The sequence below is a fragment of the Octodon degus genome, unplaced genomic scaffold (genome assembly GCF_000260255.1).
Source record: "Octodon degus isolate 3935 unplaced genomic scaffold, OctDeg1.0 scaffold00024, whole genome shotgun sequence".
Classification (NCBI taxonomy): Eukaryota; Metazoa; Chordata; class Mammalia; order Rodentia; family Octodontidae; genus Octodon; species Octodon degus.
This window is the reverse complement of record NW_004524600.1, coordinates 4,433,499-4,459,064: the sequence shown is the minus strand read 5'-3', so window position 1 is coordinate 4,459,064 and position 25,566 is coordinate 4,433,499. Positions and strand designations below refer to the sequence as shown.

General features: G+C 37.0%; 1 protein-coding gene across 4 annotated transcripts in view; it reads right to left on the bottom strand.

The window, feature by feature from the left end:
- Arid1b (AT-rich interaction domain 1B) overlaps positions 1-25,566 on the bottom strand; it is a 461,162-nt gene that overhangs the window by 104,313 nt on the left and 331,283 nt on the right. For all 4 annotated transcript variants that reach the window (XM_023712185.1, XM_023712186.1, XM_023712188.1 and 1 more), the window contains exon 5: positions 12,405-12,648. In XM_023712185.1, the coding sequence (XP_023567953.1) occupies positions 12,405-12,648 (244 nt within the window). The remainder of the gene's footprint in view (positions 1-12,404; positions 12,649-25,566) is intronic.

The window sequence follows — 25,566 nt, the reverse complement described above, 5'->3', positions numbered from 1 at the left end:
TCTTTGTCTTTCATGGTACAGAACTACCATTTACCCATTTCTTCAACCAAAACCTTACTACTGCTATGTGCATGTCCATCCTTGACCAACATTCCCTAGGATCCTGCAGAGGCCTCCAGGTTTCCTTCTTCTGCCCTCACCCTTTTTGGGGTATTTATACAGTACCCCAAAAGGTCCTTTAAACCTAAATTAGATCATACCATTCCCCACCTGCTCAACTTTCCAGTGCTTTCCCATCATACTTAAAGGAAACTCCAAAGTCCTAATCATAATCTACAAAGTCTTACACTGCATTTTCCCCTTACCCATGGGGAACATGTTCCAAGTTCCCTAATGGATGATCAAAACTGGCTAATATTGAACTCTACATATATTCTACTATTTCCATATATAAATACCTATGATAAAGTTTCACATACAAATTAGGCACAATAAGAAATTGGTAACCGTAACTACTAGTAATATAGAGTGACAGCAATATACTCTAATAAAGTTATGTGAATGTGGTCTTTCTCAAAATACAAATTTTATTTTATTTCTGAGAGTACATGGATCCTTCTCTTTATACTATACTCTGCTTTCTCTCTGTACGTGCTTCCAGTTGCAGTGCCAGACAAGATCATATTTTGACTATCCTTCCACATCTTAGGTCCTGGTGATTCCCTTGCCCTTTTATGAATGGAGGTTCCATTAGCATCATCTTCTAGAAAAGACCAGTTTCAGCTGAAGATTTGCTTTTTATGAAATCTTTCTTCTCAGTTAACTTTTTCAGACCTTCTAGAAATGCAACTGTAACTTTTTCACAGACACATGCAGCTTCTCCATAAATATTATTTCTCAGTACAAACCCACTGCTGAATGTCATAATTCCTTCTTGCAGTTGGTGGCTTGGTGTCCCTTGTTCCATGTTTCAAGTGATCGCTTTTCTTACTATTTCACAACAGAAAATTGATTTCTCCCATACATCTTAGCAATCTGACATTTTTTTCCCTTTTCTTCTGTATTAAGTTGAGAACTTTCACATTTTAAGTTAAAGGTAGCACTTAGAGCTTTTCTTTGGCATGTATGAATAGTCAGCATCATTATTCTTGCATCTCAAGGCCATCAGCAAATAAAATAAGGGTTAACTAAATACAGGCACCAAGATAGCAGGAAAATCAATCTGATGACCAAGATGGCTATTAAGAACTGAGTAGCACAGTCAGTGGAGATACAACTGAAAAAAAATAAAATAAAATGATTCACAGGATAGAGCAAGTCAGTGAGAGACTTCATTATGCTATTCTGAAGACTATCCAATTTAATATTATGAATTATTTGTTTTTGTAATTTTCTACTCAATGGTTTTGGACTGTGGGTAAATGAAACCTCAGAAGGCACAACTGGGGGTAAGACCAAAGTACAGTTTAAACTCACCCTCAGCTATGCTCTGGACTAACTGGCCAGCGGTTCTGCCCTTATTACCCTTTCCCCTCTACTCCAGGCCCCCACCTTCCTTGCGTGTCTCTACGATGCACACACAGGTCAAGTCTAAGCCGGGGGCCTTGGTAATGGTCTCTTCTCTGCCTGTCACTTCTTTCTGAGACAGTGGTTGCTTGGCATGGGTTGCTCTTACCCTTTCTTCATTTCTCTTCTTTAAACATCAATTTCCAGGAGATATAATCCCTAACTACTGCAGTCTAAGGAAGCAAGCTGATTCTTTTCCAACCATTTATAAGAGCAAAATATATACTTAACTGTGCATTTTCTGTATTTCCCATTGGAACTTAAACTCTATCAGGACATTTATGTTCAGAGCATCTTTCCTAGTTCCTAGAAATGTTCCTGTAGGCTACTATACACTCAGCACTTTGTTAAATTAATGAGTGAAACAAAAGAATGATAAATTAAGAATAGGCAGTTGGATTAATCGGCCTTAGCAAGATACTACCTGAATGTATTCACTAGCAAAAGTGCAACATGTTGCTTTCCTAAAATCATTTAATGAAGTAGTTACATATGTCATCCTCAGCAAGGTCATACTGTTGGCATTTAACTATATGCACCTAATGTGGTATGCATTTACAGATTTCTATGTCACTTTCTGTTTAGAAGAAAGACTATCAGCATTAACAAGCACTGCTTATATCATTTATAAACTTGCAAATGTAGATTATTAAAGATTAATACATCTAGGACTGGTGATGGCATTCCGCTTGCCTCATGCCGAAACCAATTCTGCTCCTTATTAGTCAATGACAACCTATATCACCCTCTCATGGAAGAGAAATCAAAGATGCAAGTGTATAAATTGAGAAAAAGTGATAAAACTGATTAGTATGAGACTTAATGGCTATAATCAATCAACACTCATAATAATCCTGGTCCTGAACTATCAGAAGGTAATTTTATTCCTTTTGTAAAAGTCATATTTCTTTTTAGAAAACATAGTAATAATACATCAGAAGTTTAGGAACATTTTGGTTACTCAACACTACTCCTATTATTACCATTCCCAGAAGGTAGTCAAATGGTTTTTACAACTTTTTCTTTCTTGGCTAAAATTAATTCTTAACAGCTCTGTACCTCTCCATTCTGACTCCTCAATGCAGCAGATCAACATCAATAGCCTTTGGCAGAGGCAGCACACTGTTCACTCAGGCAGCAGCCAGACCTGGCTGCGCACAGGCCTGGAGCAGTGATCATCTACTCTGCGCTACAGATGAAAACCAGTAATAAGCAAGGAGGCACGGTGCCTCCTCAGTGGACGGCACAGGGAACACTGGAGAGGGACACATGGGCGTGGACTGCTGGGGCAGCCACACACACACACGCTGCTGGAACAGCAGCAAGACCAAGGCACACAGAACGAGCTGCTTGGCAACAGAGGCACTGATGGAGCTTCACACAGATGCCAGAGAACGGGAATAGAAAGTGACAAAACACAGGGGTAGTGAGGCCAAGTGGCCATTTTGAGAAATTCCTCATTCTAATTTCTCAGTGTAGGAGAAAGAATAGGCGAAAGGCTTAATTTGAAATATGTTAAAATAGAAGGACTGAAAAGACATGTGTTTCTGGAAAACAAAAGCCATCTTCTCATCCCACATCTAACAATGCTGGGGCTGGACTGGAGCGCTACCTCAAGCACAGGCTATGCGCAGGACTGTTGGTGGCAGCTTCCACTGCAGGCTCTCACATGCAGCAGCAGGCGCCTACCCTCTAAACTCTGCTGAGAGTTCACGTGGGGGTGGAGCTCCACAATCAGGATCTTGTCTAAATTTTAGGACAGGTCACTGAAGGGGGATGCTCTGCACCACACTACCAAAACCAAGCTCTTCAGAATGGCTCAAGTTCTCAAACACAGGATGCATGGCTGCTTTTTAAACTGCTGCTAAGCATCACTTGGAAAGGATGGGAAACGATTGTTTTGTATAACACACAAATATTTTACTTTGTAAGGAGAAAAAAACACTGGCTAAGTTCTATTTGGTTTGTAGAACTGCTGAATCGATGTTTTCTGTACTGCCACACATTAAAAACATGGATATATCAATGGGATTTTGTGTTTAATTTTTTTCTTGCCCAGTTTGCCAATAAGCAGCATGCATCTCCTTTGCAACAAGCTGTTGCAGGAATTTTACCTCCAGAGAAGCCAAAAAATGAAACATGTGATTAAATATGTTGAAATAAGATAATCAGTATAACTATGCAGATTCAAATGAAAAATTTCTGTCATCACAGCAATGCCATTTTAGAGTGTACTAATGCTATCTTGAAAGAAAACCATTTAGAATTATACAGAAATAAATATGTAATTCTAATCTGAGTTTTATTAAGCGAGGATAAATTTTTAAATGGAAACTTCATTTAGGATGGGTTAGGCTTGGACCCTTAAAAATTTCAAAATCTATGCAGAATGAATTAAATAAAAGACACCAATTTGTATCCTCTGTTGTTCATTTTATAAGTACTAATCTTGACAAATTATATCAGAAACTATAATTTCCTCTCAGTAAAATTCTTCCTGTGCAGTCTGGCCTATGACTGACTACTCACTGAAGTTCATTTTTCTCTTTATTATAGCATCTTTCTAGAATTTGCTTGTCTAAATGTCAAACTAAGCAAGAAAATTAATTTTTTGACCAGAATATTCTCTTGTTTGTATCTGCAGCTATATTAGTTCATAAAGACATCCATTTAGCTCTCACTTGCTACAGAGGATGGGGCTGGGGGAAGTACTCTAAAAACACCACAGTGCTTCCCAAAAAGTTATTCCCAGATTTAGTTGAATGCATACCACCACTTCTGGAACTCATGCTGTTAGTATCAAAGCTTTTTCTGAGGGGCACAAATTTATCATGCCAAGTTAGTATGCAGGATGCACCTCTTACCATCTAGAAACTGACATGACATACCTTCAGGACCTGGGCTGGACCAGTGAAACTCCATGGCAATCCCTCCTGAACCTTCTCTACGGGCTCCTACCACGTGTCACTTTCTCAAAGGACAGCATCTAGCAGAAGTCTGTATTAGTGAAGGGCAAAGCCCCTACTCAGGGAGCCAGTTGGACAGGGAGGGAAAGGAGAGCAATCGAAGAGAGGCATGCACAGGAAGGAGTGAGGAGGGAAGCAAGAGAGAGAAGAATGGAAAAATTTTTTTCAGCCTAGATCTTCTTCAAGGTCACTGAATTCTTAAACCATCCTGGCACATCCTTCACTTCATCCATGTGGCAGAAAGTGGGTAGATGGGGGTTGAACCACCTCAAATAGCAACATATACAGCAAAACTTGTGAAACTTAAAAAAGGACTTTAAAAAAACTTGCACATTTTGATGCAACTTTTCATTTCTGTTTCTAACTGCTAGGAAGACAAGGCCTTCAGCTGGTCTTATACAAACACCTAGTCCTAAAGAGGAGAAGTGCCTGTTAAATCAGCATCCATGTGGTGTGGTGCTAATATATTATACCTGATTTTGTATTCTGGGCTCTGATTCCTTGTAATCAGTAGCCTTCTGAGGGCAAATGGAAGTGATTTAATTTCACCTAAAACTGGACTTTGTACACACACCAAATGAAAAAAAAAAAAAAATCTATTTGGAAACTAGTAGCATTTTAATACACATAATCTTCATTAGCAGATCAGCAAATTATTATCAACAGCCTAAACAGTTAAAGTTTCATAAATAAAAGTGTTTATGAGGAAATGAACAGCTAATATATGTCTGCCCATCCCCACTCCCCAGTGTTTACTCACTTTTTAATATTTAAACGACTGCTGCTTACAGTACATGCAGGAAAAAGCTGACAAAAGCCTTTAGCCAACAAAATAAAACTAAAAGAAAGTTCAGCCTATTTACATTTTTGCTTTGTTAGTAAACTGTAATAGCTGGCTCTGGAGCCAGGAAGGGTGACATTAATTTTCACGGATTCATCTGGCAACAACTATTCCTTCTAAGTCAGCTTTCACTGTGCGCTGGGGGAATGTGGCCCACTGCAAGACCTCTCCAAAATGTGCAGAAACCCAGCAATGTACAAGGATCCACCACCTGAGATCTCATTCATAAAACAGCCATTTATTAGAGAAGACATATAATAATTATTTACTGCAGAGCTGCACCTGACATTAGATTCATTAAGTGTGTATATACTCACATTACCAACAAGAAGGAAATGCTTTCAGTTATCTCTAAATACAAATAAATTGCTAAAAAGGGAAGAAAAGTGAAGAAAGAACGAGTAGAAAACAAAGTTTATAATGGTACTAGGGGAAAGACAATAGGCTGGATTCTTTTTTTCTTTTTCTTTTTTTTGGCAGAACCAGGGATTGAACTCAGACCCTTGCACTTGCCAAGGAAGCACTTATTCCACTGAGCCATCTCCCCGCCCCCCCCCTTTCTTTTGATTCTGTTCACCAACACCTGTCCACATTAAATAACCAGGGCTGAATTCTTTATCTTCGAACTGTAGATGTCTGCAATGTTGAAGCTCAGTAACATGCAAATAAAGAGACAGAATCCATGTGGCTTCTACCTACAACAAATCTCTATCCTGCTTTTGAAATAATGTAGGGATGAAAAGGCCCACAGCCTGCGAGATGTGGCAGGGCCAAAGCCTTGCCCGTGTCTCACAGAGTTGTTCCCAGCACACTCACATGATTTCTGTGGCAGCATAATGGAAATGGAAATAGCAGTGGGTGGAGGAAGGTTTCACAGGCAAGAATCAGAATCTGCCATTCAGGCTGCTTTGCTGTGCTTTGTTCATCTACCTTTGTGATACTTCTAATTAGCTGACAACTTCATTTACCAAAGCAGAGATGGGAAAAAATGATTGGTCTTTTCTAACTAATTCTGAAAAAACACCAGGAAGGACCCCCCCCCCCACCAATACTTTGGCTTTACCTCATCCCAGCTATCAGCTACATACCAGCTGTGTGTTTTACAATGTCTTGCTGGAAAGACACGGCTGGAAGAACCAATCTGTGACATGGAGAGGCAGCAGCAAGACAGAGCAGAAGGTAACAGAACAGAAGCAAGGTCAGATGGGAGAGAAGTGAGGTCAGAAAATAAATTAGAGCTGAGAATGAGAACAAGGAGGGGACAGGAAGTAAGCAAAAGACTACATGTAGTAAATAAAAGAAAATTCTAAATGGACTTTCTCAAGGTAGTACCTTGAGAATTATGTCCTGGTAAACCATGTAATTTCTACATTTTACGAGTATAGATTCAGAAATAAAAGAAGGAAGATTATACATTACCTTACCATACAATACAGAGATAAAAAACTTAAACGTAAGGAAGTCAGATAGAAAAAGGAGCTAAAAGGGCCTAATTATTCTCTGTAAGAACATATCCACATTTAATTAAAAGTTGTTTTCATCAAAAAGAAAAACATTATCAACTTTTTGATCAATTCCAAAGGATGGTTTATTACCTAGGACTAACTTTACACAAAAGTAATATATAATCAGGAAAACTCAATATATTTAATATTGCAGAGAATAAGGATATGAATTTTAAGGAAATGTTTTTGTTAAAAAGAGGGCAAATATAAGCCAGGTGGAAAGGGAAATAGAAGTTGAAATTTTTTTCAATCAAATATGCACTGATTTTTTAACACAGCCTATTACAATAAAATCATGTAAAATTTTTGGACATTTATCAAAAATCCATGTTTTTAGTGTTGCTAGGCTTAGCTGTAGAATAAAGAAGAGAAATAGGGAATGCCTGCGCCTAAGCCATGGACTACTTTTCAGGCTCTGAGATAAGGGTGTTAAGAGCCAGTTCCTTTGGATAAATGAGAAAGGTGGCCTCTCCACAAGAAAGCAAGATGACTATCAACAACACCACCCCCTGGAAGACAAAGTCACACAAGGAGCAGCACACTGGAATATGCTAAAACTCTGGCAAGGGTAAGGCTGGGAGGGGAAGACTACTTGAAGTTAAACTGAGGATGTCATTATTACAGAGCAAAAAGAGTAAGATTCTGAACTGTCTTTATTGCTCATTTTTATGCTCTCCTGCCTGCCTAGCACATGGAAATCAATTTGAATGTGATATGAGTGAAACAAGGATTAATTTTCTAGCTAAAAGTTGTATGTGCAGGAAAAATTCAAATTTTTGATTAGCAAAAATGGGGTTAGTTCTTGAGATACAGTTTTATCTTCTGGCTTTTTCTTCATTTTCTCAGCCCTGATCCTTAAGAACATCAAGGGAAAACTATGTTCACTTTCTTTTTGTTTTACTTAGAAGAAAAACGGATTCAACTATGTGAAAATACATTACACTTTTATAACTAGTTCTAGTCGTCCTGAAAAACCACAGTAGACATACTGTCTTACTTATCTCTGTGCTGAGACAAAAGAACTGATGCCAAAGTTAAAAGAAGGAAATACCTGTTCCGTGTTATGTCTAAGATGTTTGATATTCAGACAGTGAGGTTCAACTCAACTGCCTATGTTATAGGGTAATAATATCATTAAGCTTCTCTTCTGGAGGGTTAACAACTTAAGTTTGCAGACCAAAAATTAGAGAAAAAGAAAGGCTGCAAGGACAGGCAACATTTTGGCCCTAGCCTTTCAAAGTCAGTGAGGACTCAGGACGTTGGAGAACCTGTACTCTAACATCCTGTAACTCAGTTGTGTCCCAAATTTACCGATCAAGAAGATTATGGGGACAAAGAGGAAAGTGATCAATGATGTAGAGTGTGCCTAAGAGAGTCACATGGAGAGAAAACTTTCTCTCAGGCTTTCACAGAGAGCAAATTGGTCAAGCAATGGCCATGACTCATCCACATGGCTGATACTCACAAAGGATCTAAAAACTGCAGTATAGGGTTTCAGGGTAAATCCTCAGGGGATTTGACTAAACTTGGCAGATACAAAACTTACATTTGTTGTATAAGTCTTGATTTATCTTGGTCTTAACCATCCAGCAGGAAAGTATAAAAACGAGGCATAAAAAATAAAGCCATATTAATATGCTTAACTGTAAAAGGCTCAAGTCAACAACTTCTGACATTGCCAGTCCTATGGATAACCCACTACTGTTATGGACTACTGGACTATATTGGATTATTTTGCTGAATTTATGCACCTACAATATTTAAATGGCAATGGAATACCCATCTCTGACAAAACTAAACAAAAAAAGGGGATACAAATGAAGGCCCATTTTGTATCTGCATATACAAAATAGGATAAATATACAGCTACTTTCTCTTAATTCAATGAGAAGAAAGATTTGTACTAATAGTATTTGGACAGGATATCATGTCTGATCTTGTACTATGAATAACCATTACGTAGACAACAACATGCAATGTATTAGTTATTGTAAGTGTCCTACTGACCTGTTTTGAAACTGTCTCATTGCTATTTGTTTCTCAATAAAACTAATTAAAAAATACTTGATGGAAAAAAAACAAATATAAAATAAAATATAGTAGAAGGAAAGAAATTATAAATTCAGAACAGAAAAAAAAACAATGTTTAAAATAAAGGAAAAATTGGCTGGGGAGATGGCTCAGTAGAATAAGCACTTCCCTGGCAAGTGCAAGGGCCTGAGTTCAATCCCCAGTTCCACCAAAAAAAAAAAAAAAAAAAAAAAGAAATTTATTTTGGCTTAGTTTCTAGAGGTTTCAGTTCATATTTAGCTGGCTCCAAGAAAGGGTGGCATGGCAGAACAGCATTATGCCAGAGAGGAGAAGCAGTTCATGGTGGGCAGAAGGCAGAAAGGCAGCAAAGCAGCAAGCAAGAAGCAGCAAATGCCACAAGTAGTCCGTTTTCTATCCCTTATAGTCTATCCAGAGTGGGCTTGTTCATCATTATACACATTCAGAATTATGGCAAACCAATCAAAAGACTGATTTATTAATCAAACACCCTTAATCCAAATACCATATACTCTAGATCCAACCACTTCTGAAAAATCTCCACCTATGAACATACGACACTGTGGGGAGATATCTAGACATAGCCATAACACAAATCAAAACATCCCTTTAAACTGTATACACATAAATTCTGAACTGTATAAGAATACCAATGGATTAAGAATCAGAAGATGTGCTGTCAAAACCAAATGAACTACTATGTATGACAATGACCATGGGCACATCTCTAGGTGCCCTCAGTTTAAGTCATAACAGTAACTGATGGTAGTGACAACAATTAACATGTACTGAATGCTTACCATTACTTCCCTTACATGTAAGACATATCTAATTCTTGCAAAACCCTCATGAGCTGTGATCATCATCTTTACAGATGCAGAAACAGGCACAGAGAAGCTTAGTGTATTGCTTAAGACTAGATAGTGAACGTTCTAAAATGAAATGAGATCAGATGTTATGAAGGTTCATCAATTCAGCTGGAAAGTTCACTGCACTTGTGAGAACGATGAACACATGCCAAAACTAATCATCAGATTTTCTAAGAGGTTATTCTCCTTAGAGTAACACTAACATTAAGCAATGTTCTCTTTGTTGTTTTATATCATTGATATTATACTATATACCATCACTCTTGCCAAGGATAGTTGCGAAATCATTTTAAGAGTATATTACCTAAAAAGGTAAAACTTTTATTGCCTAACTTCTTCTTTCTGCTAATGGTCACTGAACAGTACGATTAAGCACCATACAGAAGTGCCTGTAGTAGAGATAACGTGGCATAGCACGGTGAAATAAAATTCAGATCCTGAGCTGACATGAGTTAAAAACAAGCTACACACTTTAGATAACATCCCTAAAGAGAGTAGACAGTTTTCTATTACAAAAAGTATGCACAGAAAATGACACAAAAGCACCTATCTTTCTCTTTCCGTGTTCAAACCTGTCATTAGGTACCAGGGAGGAAGAGTAGTGTCTGTATCAATATAGAACTCACCATCCACCGTTCCTCCCAAAGACACAGCTGAAATGGACTTTGCCACCAATTACAACTGCCACACAAAAACTCCTGCTTAAGATCACAGGTCCAAAGTGAGCTCTTCTGTTAAGTTATATGTTGCACATTACATTCCAATCCAATCAAGGAAAAAAAAAAACTTTAAAAATCTCCGTTTAAAGTCATAAACACATGGACTCTCAAGAATCTTCAGATTGTTAACTACCCATGTTAGGGCTTTCAAATGTAAAACTACACTTCTACCTCAGCAAAGTTTGTGTTAAGGTTATTAAAGTAATTGTGGCCCAATTTGAAATAAAAGAGAGTAAGCATTTCTTCAGGAGATATAATATTTTATATACAACTTTTTATCCCTTAGGTACATGACATCTTAAAAACCAGCTGCATACCAAAATTGCCTTTGCAATTCTAGAGTGAGACATCTTCATAGTTTTCATACTGTTAGAAATATGTCAATCTGTACTTTACTGCAACCAATATAAGAACAAATATTACTGACAGGTAAATCAAAATGCCTTAACCAAAATACATCTAACAATAGCTATATCCAAGTTATGCATGAACCTTAGGAACAACCATTAAAGAAGCAAAATGTAGTGCCTGTGTGTATAGAATGACTGCAGGGCAGTACTTTCTGATTTGCTAAGGATTTTCATACTTTTTGCTTGTTGTTCTACTGTAATTATCAACAGCACCCTTTTACAAATTTCAAAGTTTTTCAGCTTGGATGCAAACTTTTAGTCATTAAAAAGGATACATCTCTGTAGAGAAATTTACTAAATAAAATTAATAACCTACATTATATGAATGTTTATAGCAAAATTCTAAAAAAACAAAAACAAAGAATGATTACAAAGTATAGAGAATATTCGAGATGGGGAGAGAAATATAACTACAGCACCAGTGGTACTGAATTTTGAACATTATGGTAGACCCTTCAATATTCATTTGATAGTTCTGATTCATAATTAACATTATATATAATATCCCATAATACATGTAAATAAAATTACCAAAGTATTTATTAGGGATTCAATATCCATCCAAGTAGGGTATTTCTGGCAGTCACCTATATTGTGTTAGTAAAAACTGCACAGAAAAAGCTATATAAATTTTGGTGATAAAGAAAAGCTAGTTGTTTGTTGGGTTTGAATGGTTAATGTAAGAAAGGTAGAAGATGACTCAATTTGCAACAAAATGAACATTCCAGTAACATAACAGATGATGTAGAAGATACAGAAGGATGTATGACAACTGAAAAAATTGAACAGCTTACATAAGAAAGAAGGAACAAGTTTGTACCTTCAGATGTATATTATACAAAACAATGATGCTCTGCATGTATTTTGACACTTATCAGTATGTAAATATGATCAGACAAGATAAATATAAATTCAAAAATAATTTAGGTAAAAAACTGCTGTGATTATATATTGGAAAAAGGTGAATACTAGTTAACAATCTCACTTTAGTGCACATAGAGGATTTCATTTAACAGAATCATTACAAAAGATATATTAAGAGAGTTTATGTTTTTGAAAAACTGAAGATATCAAAGTAGTTGGTCATTTTACTTTATTTTATTTCAGTTTTATTTATTTGGTATAGGGTCTCACTACACAGCTCAGAATTGTGATGATCCTCCCGCCTCAGTCTTCCTAGGACTTGGATTACAGGCGTGCACCACCATGCACAGCTTCAGTGGCTGGCTTGGTATGGGGCCAGCACAGTATGTGGTACATGGGATTGAGCCCGGGGCCTTGAGCTTGCCAGGCAGGTATGTAGACTGCTGAGCTATCTCCCAGGCCTGGTCATTTCATTAAATGAGTGGTTATATCCATTTGTTAAATGGTTTTAGGAACTGGCATCCTTCGGTGAGAATTCAGTTATATGCATGGTATACAATTCCAGCACTACCTTTTTAAACAGCATGATAAGGTAAGGGAATTGGAGCACCACTGCTGAACACTGTTACTGTCTTTATTAACAAGAATGTCAAAATGAATAAAAAAAGTGAATACCTGGAATACTTGCAGGAGAAATTGGGCCAGATCGTGACTGATTGCTTCCTACAGGAGAACCAACTGGAGAAGGTGAGGGGCCTCCTGGGATACTGGAGAGATGGGGCGATGCATGTGGAGAGAAAGGTGACTGAGCTGGGTTGCTCTGATCCCCTTGGCTGCTTGTAGACCCAGATGCACTTACTGCTGAGCTCAAGGTTGCTTCTGTTCCTGTGGGGAGGTCATCAATGGAGCCAGACAGGTCCTGAGAAGAAAATAAGCACATATTTATATAGTAGTACATATTGGAATCAATACCCAATCAAAATCAAAATTTATTTAAAAATCATAATTTCACTCCCTTCTGAGAAAAGATTTTTGGGATAACTCCCACAATTCAGAGTATGGCCGCTTGTTATCAGAAGACTTTTATAAGCTCACTCATAGAAAAAAAATCAATAAGCTTTGGCATGTAGTAAAAAATGAAAGTTGTGCCTCTTTCATAAAACCATGCTTGAAACTTTTTTCTTTACTACCAGCATGGAGCCTGTTAAGACTATTCCAAGTGCAACACAGAATAGCCCTCTGTGGGATGAATTAACATAGGCATGGTATGCCTGGTTTGTAAATGAGGACTTCAATAAGCAGCATTACTACAGGCTCTGGGGCCCTTAATTTAGAATTTGATATTGGCAAACTGGGCTTCAAACTAGAACACTGTAATGTACTAAGGGTCAAAATCTTTATCAAACTTTGTCAAAAGTTTTAATCAAATCTTGTATTTTAAATGACTGCAAAATATCATGATAATAAAACAATGATATTTGTGCCTTTTTATGTATTGTGAGAATAAGTTTCTCTGAAGTTATATTGGCATAAATACATTGCAATGTTTTATCCTTATTCTTGATATGCCAAATTTATGGTGTTAATGTCATTTAATTTAACCATAACAGTTTCTGGGGGGGGGCAGTTATCAAAATCTTCTTTTGACAGGTTGAAAAACTGAAGCTTACAAAGCTATTGGTGACCAAGGAAATAATGCAGTTGTTACAGAAAATAAAGAAAAGAAGATGGTTTTCTGTACCTTTACCAGAATGTGAGCAGGACAAAGACTTTATTGTGGTCCATTTCCTGCTGTGCCCTAATGGCTTAGAGTGCTCAGCAACTAGTCTCTGGCCAGCTGGACCCACTAGACTTTTCTGCAAACACCATCAAGCATGGGGGCTGAATGCAGAGTACATTATAAAAGCTGAGTTGTAGCATAAAACACTTTGTCCTGCTAATTTGCGGAGTGGAATCAGAGATACCTAGTTATGTTACTGCATGCAAGTCATGTTCAATTTTAAGAGATACTCTTTATTATCTCTTTCAATTTTGCTTACAAAGGAGACTTTTAAAACCAAAGCTTTGAAAACTAGTGGAAGTAAAATGCTTCCAGTTTTACGAATAAATGTAGTCCAGAAGGTATGAAAGGAGCAAGGTCTCTCACAAAGATACAGTAAAATATCACAAAGCAAACTCAGAATTGAGATCCTAGTTCCCTGGACAGCTATTTGTTGAGATGTTATAGTATGTAATTAACTTCTCAAGTTTACCAACAAAACTGTCAATGATTTAAAAATATATCCTAAAGTACAGCTGAAGAGCACTTCACAAAAAGCTGAATGTAAAATCTTTTACTAAGATGAACAAATAAGTAAAATAGAATGACCTTTAGTTAGGGAATAGTGGCACACTCCTGTAATCCTAGCTACTCAAAAGGCTGAGATAGCAGGATCTCAAGTTTGATGATGGGCTGAGTATCTTAGTCTTAGTGTTAGTGTTAGACCTTGTCTCAAATTAAATACAAAGGTTAGAGGCAGATAGAAAAATGGCTGGCTAGCATGCAAGAGGCCCTGGGTTCTACACGTCTTTGGAAAAAAAAAAAAAAAAAAAAAAAGAGTACTAGTACTTCACTGTCTAACAATTATTAATTATGAAAAACAAAATGATGGTAACAGCAGATTGAAAAAAACCATGTCTGGATGAAATACTATCAATTATGCTTCTTATTTTTTGTACCAGGAATCAAACTCATGACCTTGTGCTTTCCAGGCAGGCACTTAAGCCACCAAGCTATTTCTCCAGCCTCTTTCACAAGTTTAGCATAGACTGATATACACTGAATCAGATTTTCAGAATTCAGAAAAAAAAAATTCTGCTCAGGGCACACTAGATACACAAGTTTGCCCATATTCAGCTGGGAGAACTATTTGATTTTACTGTTGGATTCAACGATATTTCCGTGAACACCTTCCAAAATGAATAAAACTTTTGCAAAGCCAAGTAGAGACAGAGGAAGGTTATAAAGCCAGTAACATGCTACATACAAGCAATTACACCTCAGTAATCAAGGTAATTATAAAAATATGGTTACCAGACAATCTCATAAACTAATACGCTCAAAGACAAAAAGTAGGACCTGACTCTCGGCTTTCCTCTAGCCCCAGGCTGCCTGCTGATTTATAACTGAGCACAACCTTCATGTTGTAGTGATGCTGGGATGGGAAAGAGTGGTCAGAGTATCAGATAATTCTTGCAGTTTTGGAATTCTCTTCCTCACTTATGTAACCAACTGTAACAGTCCTTCTTAAAATCAAGAGAGGGCAAAATAGGGCCTGTTGTCTGAATGTAGGGTGTTTTTGCTCTTCTCAAAGGTATACATTGTTAAATATTTGAAAAGGCTTTAAAAATATTATTTTGTGACATGCAAAAAACATGAAATTAAAAGTATGTGCTTATAGCATTTCACTGGATGCACCATATGCATGCCTTTCTGTATTGCCTATGACTGCTCCAGGTCAGACCAGAGACAGACCTTGTGGCCTGCAAAGCCCACAGTATTTACCATGTGGCCCTGACAGGACCAGACTGCTGACCTTTGACTAGAAGATACACATACACCAGTATTGCTTCTACTGTCTTTGCCTCTTCCTTTGGGGAAGTCTGAATTAAGAGAAGCCTCAGATGAACTGTACAAAGGCCTCATTATGCATTATGATTTGTACAGTCTTTAACAAGACCAGCAACTTACTTCATTATCACAACCATCTGAGCCTCCCAGTAGAATGGAAGGCAACCTCCACAGGCTTGGAGCTTTCTTAACATGTTACCACTGAGAAACACTAGTAAGCAAAGGCCAGTTAGACAGAACTCAGCATAAGGAAACATGCTTCTCTGGAGAAAAGGTATTATGGAAAAACAACTAGATACACAAATATTTTCTATTACATTCCATATGGAGTTAAACATAGAAAGGAAAATGCAGATTTCATTTTTTAAAAACCACCAATTGTAGTTAAATAAATCTTCATGAAAACTAAACAGTACATGGAAATTTTTGTACTTTTCCACATAGCCTACACATTCCTTCCCTGTCCTCCTTTAAAATTCCACATTACGGTTGAAAAAGTAACATCAATGGGTACTAAGAGAATTTCATTTAAGCTACAAAGGCATCAAAAACATATCTGTTATTCAACAAGCTGATCAAGGAACTATCAAGAGGAATATATAAAAATGGTGGCTTTCTTTGTGTTCACCTGTCATCAGAATTTCAGTGCTGACTAGACATTGGTGCAACAGAAGAGTAATAAAAAGATATAATTTTATATTGCTGCTATAAATATACAACTTTTATATGTAAATTATATGAAAATATTCCCATCCTGCAGATACTTAATGTATACATATGTAGAGCTATCTTAAAACACACTAATAAAATAAGTTTAAAGTGGTTTAAGCATTCAGCCTAGTTAACAAAGAAGCTCTGTAACTAATACTCCCCTAGAGAACAATTTAGTCAGTAGGGCACAACTCCCTTCTTTTATAAGTACTATTAGATCTATGATGCCTGTAAAGAACAGAGAGGCCTCTCTGCATCTCATTCCAGCAGAGACACCTTCAAGCTACAGTGCTTCCATTTATCTTGCTGTAGTAGGAGGTAGAAGAGCTTGTAGGGAGAACTCCTCAGGTACAGAAGTCCCCTGCCCCACAGCAACGCTCTAGGCTACTTGATAGAGTGACAGATAAGGCAATCATTTCATAGGCTCATGCACAGTAAAGTCACTATTTTTCCATCATAATTTGATTTGGGAAATACTGTTGTCAAGATGGGTTTTCAACATCTCACATCACTCAGAACACTTTCTACTTCCCCAATCACCAAAAATCTTATGACTCCCACTACTGATATATTTTTTTAAAAAATAAATCATTGTCTAAAATCCCAACCAAAAAAACTCCAAACCCAAAACAATAAAGAACCATAAAACTTGTTTTACTTTAAAATATAACTAACTGAAAGTCCTCTGTAAAGATTTTTTTTTATGAACATCACTCTTTCACCTTATCTTTGTCCTGCTAAAATTTTAGTTCTAACCCAAGTGAAAAATAGGTATAAAATGACATGCCACCAGAGAGCAGTAACAATCTTATTTGACAAAAGTCTCTGACAAAAGAAACATTTATAAATTAATATACAGAATACTGGTGTATTTTAATTCAATACACTTGGTTAGGGATGGAGAGGGCAATAATTGAATGTATATGGGGACATTCCACAAAGAAGGCACATAGAATTTTTATAGATCTACATGTACATTAAACAGATATATGACATCAAGTATGAATATTTTCTTATGTCTATGTATTTTGTAGATTGCATAACCTCCCTGAGAATTTTATATTAATAATTATGACTCACTATCTTCTCACTATCTCATTATGACTTGGATGGTAGTCACTGTACCATAAATTAGCCTTATAAAGAGCAAATTCAGTCAGTGTTGGTGATGTTTTACTGTCTTAAAAAACTGGGAATTAATTTATAAAATAAATTTATTCCCTTGCTTAAATAAATAAATAAATGGATTTTTAAAAAAGGAAAGGAACTTCCAAATACACTAAGCTCTGGTTCTCAGCACAATGGTTATGGTATGGGGTAAGTGCTGTTAGCTAGCTGCCCCTAATACTGTACACATTTATATACTGCATTCTCAGAAGTCTCCCAGAGAGCACCAGGATAAACAATAACCTAAAAATAGAGAAGATATTTCAATCAATGCAACTAGCTTAGGTCTTGTTTCAAGATTTTAATACAGTTCATAATTTTTTCCCATGATTTCCCATGGGTTTCAAGCAGAGGTTAAAACACCATTTCAACAGTCTTAACAAAAAAAGAAGACCTGGCATCTTCAAAGGCAGAAAGAACATATCTTCCTTCTTAGAATAAGTATGGAATAGCTCTTTGCAACTAGATCCGAACTTTCTTAAGGTTAGTAATTCTGTGCCAGATGTGAGGCAAGAAAAGGAAACATTTGACTGTTCAGGGGGCGAAAGTCACTAAATCCACATGCTCTCCAAGAAATACAGCTACAAACATTACAGGCCATAATCTAGTATGTACACTCAAGTACTGTACTTCTAAATATTTACCACAGTCACTCTAGTGAAAACTACTGACCCAGCTATTAAGGTTTAGCAATGAATTCTGAGCCCTCTATTTGCAATCAACATTTCAGGAGTCAAGTACCCAGCCCCATTAGGTACTTAGTTCTTTTAAAATGTACTGCAAAATGATTTCATACTTTCCTACCTTATTTTGGAAATACCATTTTAGATAGGAGATACAAATATACCTTGAAATTGATACTGGAACTGAGCTAGTAATTTGACTGACAAACAAAAGAAAAACCTCACTGTGACTCTGATTCATTTCCATGATGCTTCTTAGCACAAACCCCTATTGTAATAGTGTATTTCAAGATATTTACCTAAGGCAAGGTTGCTTTCATTCTAAGAGACAGTAAATGAGTGAGAAGCTTAGACTCCTGTCTAAATGAGAAAAATGAAAAGATACCAGAAGGACAGAATCCACAGTGCTTTGAAGCAGTAATTTCTAGGATTACATTAAAACCACCCTCTTTCCAAATGATGTATGTCTTACTTTTTATTTTAAAATGTCCATTTATTTATCTTTTATTATATATAATGCATACAATGCATACCCTTAAGATGTTTGAAGTCAACTGGAAAAAAAAAGTTTGATATGCACTTAAAAATAGAAGCTCTACAGCAATGGATAATATGTGAATTTTTTTTTTTTGAGTAAAATTTCATTGTAAGATGGTTAGCCAAAAATCACTTTTTTGATAAATGACTTTCACCTGATTTATTTGCATTCCATCTCAGGCAGATTCCATTATAGAAAATTATTATTTTAAAGGAAATGTTTATAGAATAATCAGCTAAAATGACACTACACAAAGCATGGTTATATTTCCTTTATTAAAAAAATAGCACGCAAAATAAAAACTAACCTCAAAGGTACCTGGGTTGAAACCCTCAATATGAAATATGTTGCCATTCTAAATTGTATGCATCATGTAAGAGCCTTGCCCATTTCACTGGCCTAGGAGATTCCTAAAATACAGTCAGTTTTTGAACACCACCCAAGAGATTTTCTGCTCTTCTACAATTAACAATACTCTAGTCACAAGTTGTATAGACTCAATAGAAAAACAAATGGATCTTTCAAATACAGCACAAGCAGCCTTGAATATAACTGGTGAGAAAGTTTATGAATTTGTTTTGCTTGTATGGAGTTTGGAATTAATATTCCACTAGAAATATGCCTTTTGGTTAGACTCCCAGTATTACTCTCACAAATGAGAGGTCACAGATGACTATGACAATGTATTTCTAGCAACCACTGCTAAATGTTTAGCAATTCTAGGTCCCTAAGATATATACATTTCAGTATGCAAAGAAACAACACTGACTTATTAGTTCACTGTTCATACCAGTGAAAGAATTTTTCAGGGCTGGTGAGACGGCTCAGTGGTCTAAAGCACCTACTTAGAACAAGCTTAGCAAAGCACAGGGACCGCGGTTCAAACCCCCAGCACCACATGCCAGCCAGCCCCGCCCCCTGGTGGGCTGAGCTGGCCACACACACACACACACACACACACACACACACACACACACAAATAAATAAATAATAAAACAAATTTTTAAAAAAAGAATTTTTCAGTTAATTTCATTATTCAACTAGTGAAAACCCTTGTCAAGGTTTAACCCAGTGTCGATAAACTAAGAATCATATGTGAAAGCTGCTGCCTTTTATTCAAGGAGCCATGACAACTTTAATACAAATTACAAGGGGTAATCAACATATATGGTGAATTTTAAAACTTTACTACAGTAAAAGACACATTGCTGTAAATCCTCTTCAAAATATTCTCCCTCATTTTGTTCCTTCAAAGAACCAATTCATTGATTAATTAATTCATTGTATTGTTTTCTTCATCTCTGTTGCATTAATTTCTGCTCTAATCTTTACAATTTCTTGCCTTCTTTGGGCTTTAAGCTTGACTTGCTCTTCTTTTTCTAGGAGGTTGCAGTGCAGCCTAAGATCACTTATTTGGGTGGGGGAGATAGCTCAGCATTCTAAGCACTTGCTTGGCAAGTGCAAGGACCTGGGTTTGATCCCTGGTACCACATGCTCTCCCCCCCCCCAAACTGGGCATGGTGGTGAATGCCTATAATTCCACTGCTGGGGATGCTGAGACAGGATCACTAGGAGTCCAAGCTGCAGAGCGAGACTGTACCAAATAAAAAAGAACATTTATTTGGGCTTGTTCTATTTTCCTAATATATAAATTTACTGCTATAAATTTCCTATGTAAGACAGCTTTCATTCTACCCCACATGTTCTGGTAAGTTGTATCTGCATTTACATTTGATTGTAAAACTGTTTAATTTTATCTGTAACCCACTGTTTAGGAGGTTGTTATTTAATTTCCATGTGTTTATGGTGTTTTTGTGTTTTGTTTTGTCAATATTTTCCAGTTTCATTGCACTATGGTCAGACGGTATGTATGGGATAATTTGAGTTCCTTTCCATGTACTTAACCATTTTCTGTGTGCTACTTTGGAGAATGGCCCATGTACAACTGAGAAGAATGCGTATTCTGATGCTGCTGGGTGAAACACTCTGTAAAGGTCTGCTAAGTCCATTTCTTCACAAGTTTGGTTTATCTCCACTATTTCTTTTCTGACTTTTTTTCCTAGTTGATCTGTTTCTTTGTGACAATAGGGTGTTAAAGTCCATTACAATCGTTACTGCTCATTTGATTTTTCACATCACTTAACATTTGTCTTATGTAATGTTGGGTGCTCCTACATTGGGTGTGTTTAAGTTTATGACTGTTATCTCTTCCTCTTGCAGTTTTCCCCTAACAAGTAAGAGAAAACATGTAGTGACCTTCTTTCTCTATTTTAACTATACTTGGTTTGAAGCTGGTATTATCAGAAAGCAGAATAGCTACTCCTGCTTTTTTCTGAGTTCCCATCTCATGGAGTATCGTTTCTCCCATCTTTTGACTTTTAGTCTGTGAACTGAATTTCCTTTTGAATTAAATGTGTTTCTTGTATACAGCATATTGTTTGATTTTGATTCTTCATCCACTATGCCAGTCTCTTTTGACTGGTGAATTGGGGATCTTTACATTGATGGTTATAACTAATATGTATTGGCTTTGCCATGTTATTTTGCTACTACAGGTTCTGTACTTTTCCCCTCTTAAATTACTTGTTGTTTGGTGGTTCCTTTCTGTTGTTCTTTTTTTTTTTTTTTTTTTTCTCAGAACTGGGGATTGAACTCAGGCCCTTGCGCTTGCCAGGGAAGCGCTTTTTATACTGAGCCATCTCCCCGGCCCCCACTGTTGTTCTTGAAGTAGTGGTTGTTTCTGTTTCTTTCTAGAATATCTGTCTGGTTGGTTTGGTAGTCATAAATTTCTTCAGTTCTTTGTCATGGAAGAATCTTATCTCACCATTGAATTTGATAAGATAGTTTTGCAGGGTACATCAATCTGGCTTGGAGGTTTTCTTTCAATACCTGAAATACTTCACTCCAAGCTCCTCTTGTTTTCATGGTTTGTGCTGAGAAATCTTTTGACGGGTATTCCAGTGTTTTTTTCTTTTTAACAGTTTTAAATATTCTGTTCTTTCACTGAATTTTTGGGATCTTGATTATTGTGTCTAGGTATAGATTCATTTTGACTATGGCTATTTGGAGTTTTGTATGCCTCAAGTTATGCCAGATTCTTTCCTCATGTTCGTGAAATGTTCTGCTACTACTTCTGCAAATAATCTTTTTATGTCATTTGTGCTGACTCCTGGTATTTTTTGTCTTGATACCTGTTAACGTTATATTATTTTTCTTTGCATCATCTTATAGCTACTGAATTGTCATTTCTTGGATCCTTGTTGGTTTTAAGAGATCTTTCCCTTCACCTGGCTTCTGCCTAAGTTCTCAGATTGTGTGACCAGATACCAGCATAACCACTGTGCTTCTGCACCACTGTCTTCAAGGTCTGAAAGTCTGTCTTCAGTGTCTTTCGAGAGGTTTTGTCAGCTTTCAATGAAATTCTTAATTTCTGGGATATCTGTTTGAATGTTTCATGCATTCTAGCTCTTTCTTATATTGTTCATTTAATGTTTCCATCATTTTTTTATTCTCTATTTTTTAATCTATGGCTTCTTTAGATGTGCTGAGCAATTCTTCTAAGACATTTTTTTTGACTTGAGAAATTATTTCTGATCTTATTTCTTCTATAGTCTGATGGAGTTGTTCTGTTATTTCAGATGCTATCATCTCAGAAATTTCAGGTGTGTGACTTCCAAGTTCTTCTATGACACTGTCTCTTGGACTTGTTCTGGGTGGGCTGGAGGACTGAGAATGCCTTTTGCTCCTTCATTTTGACATTTCTGAAGCTCCCAATAATCACCCAGACTCAGTAGTGGTGGGAAAGTGGGAGGGCATGGGTCAGTAAGGTTCCTGCTACATTGTGGACAGCACAGAGCTGACCAAGGCTCTTGCTATTAGTGGGGGAGACTAGCCAATGCTCAGCAAAGCTGCATAGGGGGTAGGAATGGGCTGGACTCACCAAGACCACAAAACCACCTGGCTTCTGCCTAAGTTCTCAGATTGTTTGACCAGATACCAGCATAACCACTGTGCTTCTGTGCTGGTGGCCCATGTTGTGGACCTCACCAGAACACCACAGCTGCCCAGTGTCCAACTAAGTTCTCAAATGGTAAGACTGGTCCAGCACAACTGCCACGCCTCCACCTTCTCCCTCACTCTGAGCATACATATTTCATCATTCTTGCCACCTTTTACTCAGAAGTCATTTTTGAATGAATGTCATAAACTATGTTAAAAAATGTGGTGAATGGCACTATTGAGTTCATTTAACAGAATGGCAGGCTTATAAAATCATTACAGTGTTCCCACATTTACCTTACTCACTGGATCTAGAAATAGGTGACATCTGGGCCTTCCCTAACATCAAAATGATCACGAAAAGTAAACATTTCGAATAAATTGAGAACATCAAGATAGTCATGACAGTGCAAGTAAAGACACTCCATGAAATAAGACTTCTAGAACGGCTTCAGAAAGTGACAAAAATATGCTTTTTAAAAAAACGGGTTTGATGTAAGGAAGAGTGTTTTGAAGATCTGACTTAGAAAAACAACAACAACAACAACAACAACAAGAACAACACTAGTCACCATTTTTTAAAACCATTCTTCCTAGTATAGTGTTCTGGTGAAACTGAGGTGCTTAATAAAGTAAAAATCTATAATAACTTGAAAGAAAGAAACACCTTTAGGCAAACAGATTCCATTTAAGCATTATAGTTAGGGGCTGTGGGACGGGAGATGGGGACAAGTTAGTCTGCACACATGCCATACTTCAGTTGGCCAATCCTTTCTGGGTTTCTATGTTTCAGTTTCCTTCTGTCAGGGGTATCTATAAAGAGAGACACTGACCATTAGATAAATTACATAAAAAACCTAAAAGTTCTAGATGGTAAGGGTGTTGGTAAATGCTATAGCATACAGAATGTTGTACTTTGAGTAGGGGCCACTTCCCGCATGCTGTTATCAGAGGCAGACCAATACAAAAATGAAGGATTTTGGGTAGCAATGGGGAAGGTGACACCGGAGGATGGGCAGGAGCCAAGATAGGAAAGCAAAAGTTCTGGGTGGCATGCTCATTGAGGGGAAGTGAGGCTCAAGTGCCAAGAAGCAGGTTGCTTGTGACAGGTGAGGCTCACACAGCTCAGGGGCATCTGGGAATAGCCTCACATATGCCTATGCTAGGAAGTACTGTTTCACGTTTTTAAGAATCGAGGAGCTAATAGAGGTCTAAAGTTTTAATATTCTTAAGGGGTTGTGGGAGATTGCAGTAAGGTGTCAAGAAATGAACTTGAAAAACAAAAAATCATCCTTCTCAAGTTTTATGAATAAAGATCACTTTTAAAAAAATTTTTATTCATTTATTTATGTGTGTGTGTGTGTGTGGCCAGCTCAGCCCACCAGGGGGCGGGGCTGGCTGGCATGTGGTGCTGGGGGATTGAACCGCGGTCCCTGTGCTTTGCTGAGCTTGTTCTAAGTAGGTGCTCCAGACCACTGAGCCATCTCACCAGCCCCAATAAAGATTACTTTAAACATGATTAAAATTGCAGGTAGTATTCAAGAATAAATTTGTAAAATACCATTTTGAAATATGTATTTTTAGCACTGTATGAAATTACACAAACAATGAGAATAAGTGACCATAGCCAACTGAATGTGAACACTGTGCTGTAATAACTCTGTGAATCTGTAGTCATCCTTCTCATTTCAGTTCTACGTAAGACTCAATGGGAAGAAATGATCTGAAAACCTCAAAATAGCACAACAGTCTCTAAAAGCTAGTTACAAACCTGTAATAGTTATATTGTTTTCATTCTACATTGTACTCCAAAACTGTTGGTGATAGCTCTGTATGCCTTTAGTTATAAAGAATTACTTAATAATACTGAGAAGCAGGGATAAGGTGTTATTATTGGGTTTTACTTCACAAATACCATTGCCAAGTACCGGTCTATAAATATTAATTACCTATGTGCTCCAGAAGGAAACTGACAAACTAACAAGAGCTGTAAATATCTAAGATTTAGCCTTTGTCTGCTGATTCTAGATTTTATCACTGAAAGCATACCACAAATCTTCAGAACAGGAAAGATAGCAATATCACCTTTTGCATCTCTCATGGTAAAACTTCACTGTTTATCTTAGAGGTGCAATGCTGCGCACGTAAAAACTCTGGAAATAAAACTTAAAAAGAAGAAGGCACGAACCCTCAGGAGACATTTGTTTCTTCATCAGTACAACTGCGAAATTCTTTAAAATGGTAAAAACCTATAGAAACTGCAAATAAATTAGCAACTTAAGAAAATACTAACAGAAAAACATATAATCCACAAATTATACTGGGTCCATAAGGAATAAAGGGATGTTTTGTTTACAGCAAAACAGTAAAACTTGGTTATTTTGGTATTTTCTTCATACATTCGAACCATATAAACATAAATATTAGTTCTATATTTTTCATTAGATTCTAGAAATCTTATTTTGAAATGAGTTTAGATCTACACAAAGGTAGCAAAGACAGTAGTCAGAGTTCTTGTGCACATTTATCCATGGATATATCACTGGCACGTTTGTCTGAGGTACAAAGTCAACACTGGCATTGCACTATTAACTAAATGACGGACTTAACTCATATTTTCCCTGCTTTTTCCATTACTGCTGTCTTTCTGTTTTAAGAGCCAATCCAAGTAACTAGATAACAATGACTTGCCATGTTTCCGCACTGTCCTGCCCTCTGTGATAGGTTCTCAATCTTTCCTGTTTTTCAAGACCTTGACAAATCTGAAGAGTACTCATCAAGTTCTCTACCTGCCATCAGCTGGTGTCTTCATATGATCAGACTGTGATTACAAACTCTCAGGAAAAACATGACAGCAGTAAGAACCTTCACATCTCATCTCATCAGAGTATGAAATCAACACTGACTCATCATTGCGAGTGAACTGAACCTCCTGGGCCAGGGGTGGCTGTCCAGGTAGTTCCAGAGTTAAGGGAATATTTTCTCTACCATTCTGCTCTAGCAGGAAGTCACTCAGTATAGCCCACTTACAAGGGAGGGGAGTGAATTCTGCCTCCTGAGAAAGAGTGTCAACAACTTGTGCCTGAAGAAACACACAAATAAACATTTGGTGAGATAAATTTGAAACTA